Source organism: Cuculus canorus, chromosome 3 (assembly GCF_017976375.1).
Source record: "Cuculus canorus isolate bCucCan1 chromosome 3, bCucCan1.pri, whole genome shotgun sequence".
Lineage (NCBI taxonomy): Eukaryota > Metazoa > Chordata > Aves > Cuculiformes > Cuculidae > Cuculus > Cuculus canorus.
This window is the reverse complement of record NC_071403.1, coordinates 76164632-76177317: the sequence shown is the minus strand read 5'-3', so window position 1 is coordinate 76177317 and position 12686 is coordinate 76164632. Positions and strand designations below refer to the sequence as shown.

The window sequence follows — 12686 nt, the reverse complement described above, 5'->3', positions numbered from 1 at the left end:
AACCTCTTTAGACCATGTTCTGTATGCTGTAAAAAAAGAATTCAGAGGTGAAAGGGACCAAAGATAATTATTTATGCTGCTATGTGTCACCACTTCCACTTGAATGGCTTTTCAAGGCCTTAAAGCTTTGAAATTTACAGGCAGCAATGCTAGATTCAATTATTGGTTTTGCACCCTAAACCCTTTAAGGTAGCTTCTAATTTTACTCCAGTGCTGTCAGGCCCGAGGAAATAATTACATCTGAAAGTTAATTTAAAAATAACAACAAATACGGGATGAGAAAAGGCAACAAAAATTTAAAAGGAGATAAAACAGTTGGAAAGCAACACGATCGCAAAGGAAATTTTTTAAGAAAGCAAATTTACCTGAACGGCAAGATTTTTCCTTGATAACCACCATGTAGGTGAATATGAACAAAAATGTTGTCACCATCCAGTTTTAACTTTGTTTCATGATCCAGCAGACATAAAACATGCTAGTGACAGGTGAACTGCATTCTAGGTAAATCTAAATGACAATAATCTGCCAAATGACAACCTGCCTCCTACTTCATCATTCAGGTGGCAGAGCTGGAGAGCAGTGAGGGCAGAGGTTTTCTGTCACTGCCAGGCTGCAGATAGCCACGATGCTCCAGGACCCCACAGTTAGGAGGTAACTCTCCAAATGTGAACAGGGGTTGCCCTCCCACTTCTGGAAGACAATTCCTGTTCACCTTTGTGATTCCAGCTGTAGCTGTTACATATGAAGATTTAAGGGTGGGAATGAACTAGTTTAAGCACCAATTCCTTTTGCAAATTTATCAACCTACACTGCCCAAGACGGAGGGTAGAACAGAGCACGGCATAGCAGACAAGATTTCTTTCAAGTATCTATTTCCCAGCCTTAATTAAATACAATCCAGACTCTACAAGCACCAAAATCCTCTGCTGATTTTTCCACATCATTACAGCAGCCCCTGTTATGGATTACTGCAATTATGCATTCATTCCTTAGTCTCCAGTAGTTTAGGTAAACTTGTGTAACACAAAATGAAATGTTTCTGAAAACTTATCTATCAATACACCTTACCCAAATTTCAAATATCCTTAAAAAACATTGGGGACTGGCTGTACAGCACAGCCAGGATTCAAGCCCCACTCTTTTCGCATGAGGCCTAATGCGATCATAACACATGCTGTCTAGTTTTGCTTATAGCCAAAATCAGTCCTGGATGGACTTGTACTGGTAAGGCCTGCCCGCTATACTTGGAGCGAGAGTGCACAGCGGCAATACTTGCCTCTCTTTTTCCCCGTTTCTTGCTGCAACACCAATTGAATGAGCCAAAGACAATTCTTACTCCAGTCTTAAAAGCCTCCTCTACAGTAAAAATGCAGGGTTTGAGTTGGGGTGGGGGAGACAGGAGTCTTACTGCTGCTAACAAGGGTCCAGTTGAACAAGAGTTTCAGAGTTAGGAGCACTGGGGCAGACTGCTCCCTGGCTATAGATCTTTTCAGCAGCACCATGTAATCCTGCCATCGGCAGACAATGCTGAGAGTGGTATTAGCAGCTCACAGGCTGTTTCTGCTGAGCTTTGGTCCTTACAAGCTGAACCAGAGAGAGAGGCACGCCGCACTCTGCAAAAAGCTTCCCCATCTAAGTGGAACTCTGCTCTTACAAACCTGGGTTGATGGTACATGTTTTCATTGTATTAGTTTCCTCAAAACCCCCACACCATAACACTGTCACGGTGCAAAAGCGATTGTGATAGACAGTGCTGAGTCTTCCAACCAGAACAGAAAGGAAAACATAAAGCAGACAAAGGATTCGAGAAGTGGTAAAAAAACCTATAAACACAATTCTTGCATATGCTATATGACATTACAATTTAAATGGATTGTACCTGCACTTCCCGCTGTATAAGCAAAGGAGGCTAGGATCTAACAAACATATTGTAGGACAGAAGTCATACCTACGTGAAAACAACTATATGCTGCCAATAGCATGAAGAAACAGCCCCAGAAATCAAACACCAAATTGGACTCTGTGTGTGCTGTACCGTGTAATGCAAATGTTTGCGCACTGGGAAGACAGGCAGACTGGGAGGAAGAAAAGAAAAATTACGTGCTTACACTAAAAAATGACTTGAGCACGTTTGTGTGAGGTAGCTGAACCAGCTCCTAACAGAAGGCAAATTTTGGTTTGCACCTTAGTTTCCATACAAAATATTGGGAAATGGTGCTGTTATAAAGCAGCTGAGCGCTCTTCCTCCTCTTTCCCCATTAATCGCCAGTAACCTTCTCACAGCTGAGTAAGAGTTCTGACTTATCTGAACAGCAACAGAACTCAAAGTTTAGTATAGATATCCGAAATTTCTCTTAAACTAGTATATAGAGTTGTAAATACTCAAAAGATTATATGCAGATTATGTTTTTATTGGGAACGCGCACACACACAAATCACATAAGCAAAATCACCTGCTGCTTTCAAGAAGCATTTTCATTCTGTGGCATTTTCATAAACCAAACGACAGTTATCATAAGTTTGGATGAGGTGTTCCTACAACATTTTTGTTTTAACTACACAAAGCTGTTTTCACATGTACTTTCACAGATGTTTTTTTTCTCTATCTATTAAAATCTAGCATTTGCATTTAAGCAGTTTTTCACCTAAGAGAAAGCCAATAAACATTCCAAGGGAAAAATTAATGAAGGTGTAAGAATTAACATTTTAAACATACTGGGAAGAAGCCCTTCTACCCCCCAAAATACATAGCTGATAGATTTTCTTTATGCATGATGACGACTCTAGGTTAAATACTTGCCTTCAGATTATCTTTTCTCAGGCTGCAAGAACGTGTGACTTGGTAGTGTGTTTGATCTACTTTTAAGGAAAAGCAGCGGCAGCACCATCATGACATGAGCCTTTGCCAGAGTACACACAAAGGAGCTGGACAAGGCCAGGAAGCTCACCTGTTAGTGCTTTTACTGGCAACACATCGACCGGCCTAAAACCAGCTCAGGAATGCCTAGCTGGGCTGCATTCACCCTCCACAGACACATGAAGGAAGCCTTACCATGAGAACAAAATATGCAAAATCGGGCAGTGTTTTCATACCTGTCTTCCCCTGTCCATCCGATCTTCAGGTCTCTGTGGGTAACCCATTGGTCCGCCCAGCCCTTGGAATTGATTTTGCTGGTATTGATTTTGGGATTGCAGCATGCGGTTCCAGGCAAGAAGAGGAGCAGCCCCAGCAGTTCTGCATAAAGAAAAAACATGTTGCAGCACCATGAATTTTGCTCCTACAGAGAGTTTTATGCCACAAAATCCATATTTCTATAGTCTCATAAGAAAAACAATTTGATTTGCCTCAAAGTTAAACACTGTCAGGGTCCAGTTACGCTTGCACTGGCACCAAAGATGGCCCGGTCATTAGAGATAAATAGGGGGGAAAAACAATCTTTCAAGATTCTCCTACCAAGAGATGACATTTGATTATTGCTTACTGCCTCACCACAGCTCAAAAGCTACAGAACCAGGTACCACTACAAGCAGCAAATTCAATTTTACAAATCGGAAATTTTTCAAATTCCTTGGAAAGATTCTGTCTATCTTTTACGTTAGGGGCAAATTTGCCAGCTCATCCACACTGATCTTGAACATAGATTAAAACCCAGATATCACCAAGTTAGCTAATCGTAACACACCATCCAAAGAGTAAACATGTGCGATACAGGAGAATAAGGCTTTCTTTTCTAAATGTCCAGACTCTTTCTGGGAGTCCATTCTTTCTAGTTAATTGCAGGTTGCAAATGAATTCTTACTGTGAGTATTCTGAATCTAGGGTAGGGGCCTTGGCTGCTTTTTCCCATCCATTATTCTGCTCAATATGTCAGAAGGTCTGATCGGGAAGAAACCTTTTCAAGTTCTATTGATGCTGTTTTCAATTGACCACGGTGACCTAGCAACATAAGCACTAATTGGCATGGACTGACTGACATTTGGTATACAGTTTATATGGGAACGCAAATTCAACATCCATTATAACCTAGTTTGCTATCCTAGATTACTAACAGCAAGAAATGTTTTAATTGCCTTCAAGTACCTATTGTAACATTACAATTATAAAGCAACAGGTATAATACATCAAATCATTGTTTGATTAAAAATATTTAGAAAAATGATACAGCCACTGTCGTTTAACCTGGGCCTGGGCAAGGGTACGATTCCTTACAGAATTCATATCAGTTATGTTTTGCAGTATAATATATTGTCGTAAAGGAAAAACACTGGCTAGTTGAGGCAGTTAATCTTTTCTGACCCCTATTTACGAGAGAGTCAGTTGAACAGTCTGTGTTCATCCCGTTGAGAGACAGGAACAGCAGAGAGCATGAGCACTGCATGTCATATTTACCTGCTGCACTGGAAATTATTTTGTACATCTTCAAAGAGCCTCTGCCTAGATTTGCTGGATTAAATTGGCAGGACTTCAGCCCTGGAGGAGCAGCCCTACTCAGAGGCAGACCTATTCTCCCCAATGCACATACAGTTCAGAGAAAAGGTATAGATTTCATGACCAAGGGAGCATTCACAGAGAGCAGTACAATGCTGGGCAAACTGAGCTTTCAGCAACTGAGGAAGCAATGCTGACAGAGGAAGGACTTTTAAACACACATTTCACCAGCTGGAACAGAGGCATGGTTGGAATCAAGACAGGTAAACATAAGATTAAAATGAACGAAAACAGGCATTTTGGACATGAAGGCTTACTGCTTTTGGATGCAAGCTGCTTTTGGTTTCACACTAAAGCCTGCAAGACAGCTGCTCCACCTGATCAGATTAAGGCCTGCCTGAATTATACAAAGGCAAGAGAAACTCCTAACTACCTCCAGAAATGAACTAATTTGATTTCCGTTTAAAAAGTCTGAGCCTTACCTGGTAAATACACAATTGGTAAATATGATGTGCAATACATGTGCTAAAAATTAACACATAAAAAGCTAAGTGGCAATACCAATCTGTGTGGCTTTATTTTTAGCTTCAGAGGTATGTCCAGAAACGCATAGTGATATCCAAATCATCAATTGTAAGGAACAATACTGCATTTAAAGTTAATAGAACATTACACTTCCAGGGACTAAACACCCCAATTCAGTATTTTAAGTATGATATTCCTTTTGATTAAGTATTTTGAGCATCAACTTCCCCTCCGCCCCCCTTATTGCTAGAAAACAGCAGATTCTTGAGGAAGGATACACTGCTCAGCCTTAAGAAAAACTGCAGGAAATTACCCCAGCTCTAGGTGTCTCATCAGCAGTCACTCTCTCTCTACAATTTTGCAAATGTGCTTGTAACAAACACCCCCAGTGACTGATGACCACAGACCAATACCTGCCATGTGCCTGGAATAGGAAAATATATCACAAATTTCACTTGTTATTAATATGTATTTGGCACAGAGTTTAAATTTTTTATTTTAATAAAGTGCTGCTTAGTGAAAAGTTGGGATATTTAACAAATGAAACACATTAACACCAATATCACTATTATGTTGGGGCATTTCTGCTCTGAGGTGAAACCACTACATATCGTAGAGGATAAACCTAGTAGGAAAAGAAAAAAAAATGTTGCAATGCGTTTTCTGATTTAAAAGCTACCAAATGAAGTTCACACTGTTTTGCTGCTCTTCATTCACAGAACTATGTACTTTTTTTAAAAAAAACAATATTTTAAATTTTCATCAGAGACCAGGAAATTACAGTCCTCACAGCACTCGACTTCATGTTCATCTGGTGGATGTACTAATTGGTGATTCAAATTACCTGAGGGTATAGATTTGTGCACAAAAGCTGTGCATTATGGGTAACAAGAAAAGATTTATGCCACTTGGAATATTACATGTATTCATGCTGGCAGAGTCACTCAAATGCACTGTCTAGAGTTATGTCAACTTACCATTAAAAAGCACATACACACGGGATAGCTAAAATACAACTTCAGGAAGCTTTATTCAGTAAAGTGTTTCTGCGTTCAAAATTCAGCCTGTTTGGAAATCCCTTCTATAAGCAGGTTAGGCAAATTTACTTCATCAGATTACAAATTCCCACCAGCCAGGAAACCATGTAGCAAATACATACACAACCTCTGACATGTATCAGATCACCAGCACAGAAGGCGAGAGCATGAAATAATCTCTGGCAGTCTCCAGTAGTGCTGTCCAGTCAGACCAGGGCCTGAACAGGACACACTGACAGGTATCCTGGTCAACAACAGCTCCCCAGTTTCGTTTTACATGCTGCATACTGAATTGCATCACTAAATTTTAAAATAAGAAATGTTATGCAGGAGACAAGATTATCTGGATTATGAAGAAGCAGCTTTACACTACTGAGTGTTTTTTCTACCCAGGACTGTGAAGAAAGAGTTAGTTTGGCCCCAGTACTTTATTCCTGAAATAGCACAAAGGCTCAAAGCTTTCCTGGCAGGCACAGGGCTCCTTGCTTATCCCTTGCTTGATGTCGCAAATCAAGGATATTGTAGCCTCCTGCCAACCCACTTCATATGAAAAGGCTGGAGCAGGGGCTGGCCTCTCCCTCAATTACTTTCTTCTTAGGAGCAGAGGTGGCTGAGAATAGAAATTCTTTGCTGCTCTCCCTGCTGGCACCTTGTTACTCCTGGAGCACCTGAAGCTGCAGCAGCAAGCGAGGACAGCCTTGGGACTAGCGGTATGGGAAACGGCAGCCTTGCAGCCAGCCTGGCAGCTCCCAGAAAAGTAACTAGGAAACTGAAAACCTCTTGAAGGGGGGGGGGGGGGGCAGTAAGTGGGGGTGTGGGGGTGTCAGTTCAGCAGATTCAGCCATTTTTTCCTACCCCAAGCCTATCCATCTTTATGTTTCTGTTAATTAAGTCTCCAGGCTTATACTTGGTATGGCAACTAATTCAACATCAGCCCTAAGCATCTGTTTGAATACTCTCCTTGCCCAAACCAAACACCTTCCAGGAACACAGCAGAATTACTTACTCATCCTCAGCACCAAAACTCGCAAGTTAGTGACTGTCATAAACCACTGGGGTATAACAATGCATCAGGGAGGGAAAGCATTTTAAATACACTGTTCCCACTCAAAAGTTAGACCAGCATTCTCCAAGCTCCTCTAAAGCTTATTTTCTAGGTGATGATGACGCATCTTGAATTTAAAGTCACCTCAGGGAAGACCAGATTCTTGAAGTTTGGGAACTGAATAGTGAGGTCAATACTGCAACACTGGAAGCACACTGGACAGGTTGGAAGATCGAATCACAAACACCACCTATCTGCAAAAATGCTCTGAAGTACCTGGGCAGCCTGTGGTCACTTCTAAAAATACCAGCACAAACAAAGCACCTTACGACAGGATTCTGATCAGAGACAGTCGATTATTACAGTTGTAATCATAGAATCATAGAATAGTTAGGGTTGGAAGGGACCTCAAAGATCATCCAGTTCAAACCCCCCTGCCATGGGCAGGGACATCCTACTAGATCAGGCTGCCCAAGGCCCCATCCGATCTGTTCTTGAACATCTCCAGGGATGAGGCAGCCACAACCTCCCTGGGCAACCTGTGCCAGTGTCTCATCACTCTCATGGTAAAGAAATCCTTCCCAATGTCTAGTCTAAATCTGACCCTCTCCAGTTTATACCCGTTCCCCCTCATTCCGTCACCACAAGCCTTTATGAATAGTCCCTCTCCAGCTTTCCTATAGCCTCTTCAGGTACTGGAAGGTTGCTATAAGATCTCCTTGGAGCCCTCTCTTCTCCAGCTTGAACAAGCCCAACTCTCTTAGCCTGTCCTCATATGGGAGGTGCTCCAGCCCTCGGATCATCTTTGTGGCCCTCCTCTGGACCTGTTCCAACAGCTCCATATCCTTCTTACACTGAGAACTCCAGAACTGGACACAGTATTCCAGATGAGGTCTCTTAAGAGAGGAACAGAGAGGCAGAACCACTTCCCTTGCCCTGCTGGCCACGCTTCTTTTGATGCAGCCCAGAATATGGTTGGCCTTCTGGTCTGCGAGCACACATTGCCGGCTCATGTTGAGCTTCTCATCCACCAGCACCCCCAACTCCTTCTCTGCAGGGCTGCTCTCAATCACATCATCCCCTATCCTGTACTGAAAATGGGGATTGCCCTGACCCAGGTACAGGGCCTTACACTTGGCCTTGTTGAACCTCAATTTGGTTCTCAGAGGTCCACTTCTCCAGCCTGTCCAGGTCCCTCTGGATGACATCCCATCCCTCTGGTGTGGCAACTGCACCACTCAGCTTGGTGTCATCCACAAACTTGCTGGGGGTGCACTCAATCTCACTGTCATTTAATTTTTTTTTTTAAATTAATATTGAAAGCATGGATACAGGCCAACACACTTAATAGTAAACACACGGTAAAATAAATAAGAATGCCTGTATGGACTTAAAAGTAAATGTTAAATAATTTGCTCTGTTTTTCTGATGTCTTCTATGCCATCAGAATGGCATTATTCTGATGAATAATGATGAACATTATTCTAATGTCTTCTAATAAAAATGTGTATTTCAAAAAAGAAACAAATAGAACTTCTGGGTGAAAGAAGTTATGTCTGACTTCAGAAACTCTTGCACTTTGTAAAAATAAATAGCCTGGTAAAACAACAAAAGTACAGCACTATAAAAGTAATGACAAATTACTGACCTGTAGCAGTATTTCACAAAATGACGTAATATAAATTGGATTTAATTAAGGTGTGGGAATAGCAACTCCCATGGACAAAGTAATATTAAAGTTTGCAATGCAAGATTTGTTTATAATGCAATATTCCACATGGATGTGGCATAGGACAAGGGAGCTAGACTTATTTCAATAGGGATCAAAATGGTTGCCATGGAAAGCGTGATTGTGGAGAGCTCAGTAAACTCTCCCAAAGCTGATATTTTCACCGGTTAACATTTGCAAACAAAGTCAGGAAAAAAATAAGAAAAAGTTGTGCCTCACAGCAAAAACTTCAAAGATCTCACATACACTCTCATCCTTCCATAAATATAAATAAAGATAATTATTCATAGCTTTCGCAGGTACGCCGAGTTTATAAAGCCTATCTGACTTAAGGACATACAACCTATCAATGAAGGAACGCATGTAAAACATCCCTTATTATCAAACCATGTCACATTCTTTCTATTCGATGGCACTTATTGGACTGCAGATTCCATAATCCTTCCCTGAGTCCCTTCTGCATTTAATTCAGTTCAGTCTTAAGTAGTTAAAGAAACTGTTTTCAGTGGCAACTAATAACTACTGACCTACAGTGACACTGCCCTACAATAGGCTTGTCAGGCCTGAAAAACTTGTACCAAAGAAGCTGATTAGGACTTCAAGAGGTTTGTAGCAAGAATCAATGGCTGGTCTGTACTAATGCTGCGGTCGCAGCACAGAAATGATAAAAGTGGAACACCATTAGTTATGCCTCATTAAGCTTCACAGCCCTCCTAAAAAGAAATTTGTTTAGCTTGTCCAAAAATCTAATGCAGTTTTAAGCTCTCTGTGTTCAATTTCATAGTATTTCAAAAGCTTCAATAAGATAAAGGCCAAAGAACCAAGAACGGTACCAAAGCACCAACAGTAAAGTTAATTTTGAAGTCTGAGTTTTAATGGAAAGTGTTTTTACCTTCTTTTTTAATACAAAGTGCCCAGGCCTTTTAAAAGGATGAACATCCCATAGTGCACTCAAAAAAATATAAATAAATAAATCATGGACATTAACTAACTTTAAAAACCTGCTGTAAAGCATGATTTAGATAAGTTCCAACCAAGCCCAAACCAGGAGGAAGTAAGATTTGTGAAGTCTGGCAGAACCAAGGACACCCTCCTGGTGAGATTTTACAAAACTTCAACCCCTCCTGCCTTACCTTTGTGGTGTCGTCTGAAACAAGGGTGTAGGACCTCGCCAAGACTCCTGGGGTCTAAGATCTAGAAGGTAAACCAAAACATTAAAATAAAAGAGACTGAGTATACTTAAAAAAACCTGTGCTCTGTTTACTCTTACAGATGCCTGAGAAATTGCTTCAAGAAGTCAAACAGAAAAGCTCAAACTGGTTACACTACCAAGTAGTTGGTTATTACTGCCGATTTTGATAAAGCCCTTATGTCCATTACTGGAAAGCTTACTGTTAATTAATAAAAGGCAACTTTTTAATTTTAGCATGTCCAATAAGCTTCAAGTTATAAGAACAAATTTTAATTGCTATAATTGCCGCTGGTTTGTGCTCGGGTATTTCACATATATCTTCTCTTGAATTTTTAAAAAAGCAAACCCATGTCTGTTACTGTAAGAACTGAAGACTTCACTTAAATGTTCACATTTCTTAGAAGTATATTCACCACAAAGCTGTATGACAAAATAGACAGATATACACATACATACATTGCTGTGTCATCACAGCACATGGTGTTTGTGAGCAAAAATGCCTAAAACTCAAAATATGTGCAATTCTTCCTCCGATTAGGGTAAGTTATTCTACAAAGCAAACTAAAAGAATGACCAGAGCACATAATAAAGAGAACAGTTCTACTTTATTCATGTAAAAAAAAAAAAATATATAAAGAGATTTATATTTAGGATATATTAAAGATAGTAAAAAAATATTTAAAAGTTAATCTAGTCAATGATAATATAATACTAAAAATATATTAATGATCTCTCAGATAATGTTATCAAACTGAATCAAATCTTTTGAGGTAAAAAACCCACTTGGCCAGAGACCCAACACTGCAGTTATAAGAAGCTGCAGTGAAAAAGACCACCCACTTCTCAATTATTTCTTCTACCCAAACTAACTCTTTACAAAGACGTAGCAGTAACAACATTGCTTTAACAGGACATGCAATTAAACGGTTGTTGTTCTTCTAAATAAACTGGTCAGTAAACAGGATAAAAGAAACAGCTAATCAATAGCTTCTCGGTCAGTCCACAACAATCAAATTGTGCATCAATCAAAAGCTTCAGTTTCAGCGACACCTTTGATTGTTTTCAATGGTGTTTAAGTGTGACCTAATTTCAACAGCTGGTTCCAGAAGTTGTCTAATGGACACACTGAGAAGGGACAGTAATGCCTTGTTTAAACTGCCAATATTCAAGAAAGTAAAGCTTTGCAATAATTTGAAAGAAAAGTGGGAGGAAAAAAAGCAAAAATATCTGACAGAGGAAAAACCTGTGCCTTTGTCCTAACTCTGGCTAAATGGTCTGCAGGCTGTAGAGGTCTAACCTGGACAGAAAGCTTTCACGGAAGCACTCGAGTGTGCAGGGGAGGATGTGGGCAGCCCCCATGGAAGATAAAATCATTTCGTCATGGGAAATAAATTCTGACTCTCAGCAGCTCTGCTGCTCCTGCCTGGGCCTCCTCCAGGAGCTAATCCAGTCCAGCAACAGCCATGCTAGCTGCTTTTTGTTCAGTTATTAAACATTACATGTATAAACACACACATCCCCAACCAAAATATACATCTCCCTCTCTCTTTCTCTCTTTTTACATCCCTATATATCTTCCTCTCTGTATATGCATACATACACACAGACATATCTGCTGTTACCAATTGATGCTCATGATCAGGTATAATCAATTATTTCACATACACTGCAACCAAACCAGTCTAAAGCACCACAAGGATTAAAGGTGGGTATATGGCACTTTTATACTGATCAGCCAATGAATTACAAAGACTTTTACATGCGTAAACAGGCTGTACTAACATGATGCTTTAGTGATGCTGTGTTTGCTTTCGAATACAAGATTAGTGCAACAGAAGAAAACCCAGGCCCATTATGCTGTCTTCAGCTACTTTAGGGGAAACAAGCTATTAATCCACAATGTTAAATAGAAGCATAAAAAAAAGGTACAAAGATGAATTTACTAAAAACAAAACTAAAAAATTTGATAAAGCCGAAGATCATCACTATTTTTAATCAAAGAATATCCTAAGATGTTATTTCTAGTTATTTCCAAGTTTCACAGACACCAGCACCACAGAAATACATGCAATAGAGCAGAACTGAGTTCTGCTAAAAATATTTTCAGATGCACAACACCCCTCTATCTGTAGTTACTAATGCCTGTAGTTCTTCAGCTGCAGCACCAGGATGAGCGCTAGGTTTTGGCTCTGTCACCACAAATAGACCTGCAGATGTGCTAGGCCTGGCTCCCATTTTTGCTTGCTGGGAGACACACACTTCCAGAAAAAAAAACCCCTATATTCCAGGAAGAATAATGGCCATCTTTCCCCTTCTCTTCTCCTCTGCATGGGCTGAGCTAGGCAGGACGACCAAGTACCTGGACAATTATCTAGGCTAATACAGTCTCTTCCTCCCTGATCCTCTCTGATCCAAACTTCACATTTTAATTGAAGTTTATTAACATCTTTTCCATTCCACTGCCAGGGTCAAATGGTGCTCTACTGAGAAAGCCAGTGAGATGATGCTGGTCTTGCCCTGGTATGGTGGTTCCCATTCACACAGGGCTTGTTAAAAACCCGCATCCTATTTAATCACTTTCTTTTCAGCTGAAAAAGAACGTAACCACATCTTTTTGCAGATCTAGGAAACAGTTTAAGTAAGAGTTTAATGAAATCATCACAAAAACATTTAAAGCCACCTTATTGCTATTCATTTGTATGGCTCCGACAGAGAAAAATCTTTGAGGG

At 40.3% G+C, this 12686-nt stretch overlaps 1 protein-coding gene across 1 annotated transcript in view; it reads right to left on the bottom strand.

Annotated features, from left to right (window-relative positions):
* Positions 1-12686, bottom strand: part of XRN2 (5'-3' exoribonuclease 2) — a 53856-nt gene that overhangs the window by 2354 nt on the left and 38816 nt on the right. The window contains exons 28-29 of the mRNA XM_054062259.1: positions 9899-9959; positions 3094-3235 (exon numbers count right to left, since the gene is read on the bottom strand). Of these exons, the coding sequence (XP_053918234.1) occupies positions 3094-3235; positions 9899-9959 (203 nt within the window). The remainder of the gene's footprint in view (positions 1-3093; positions 3236-9898; positions 9960-12686) is intronic.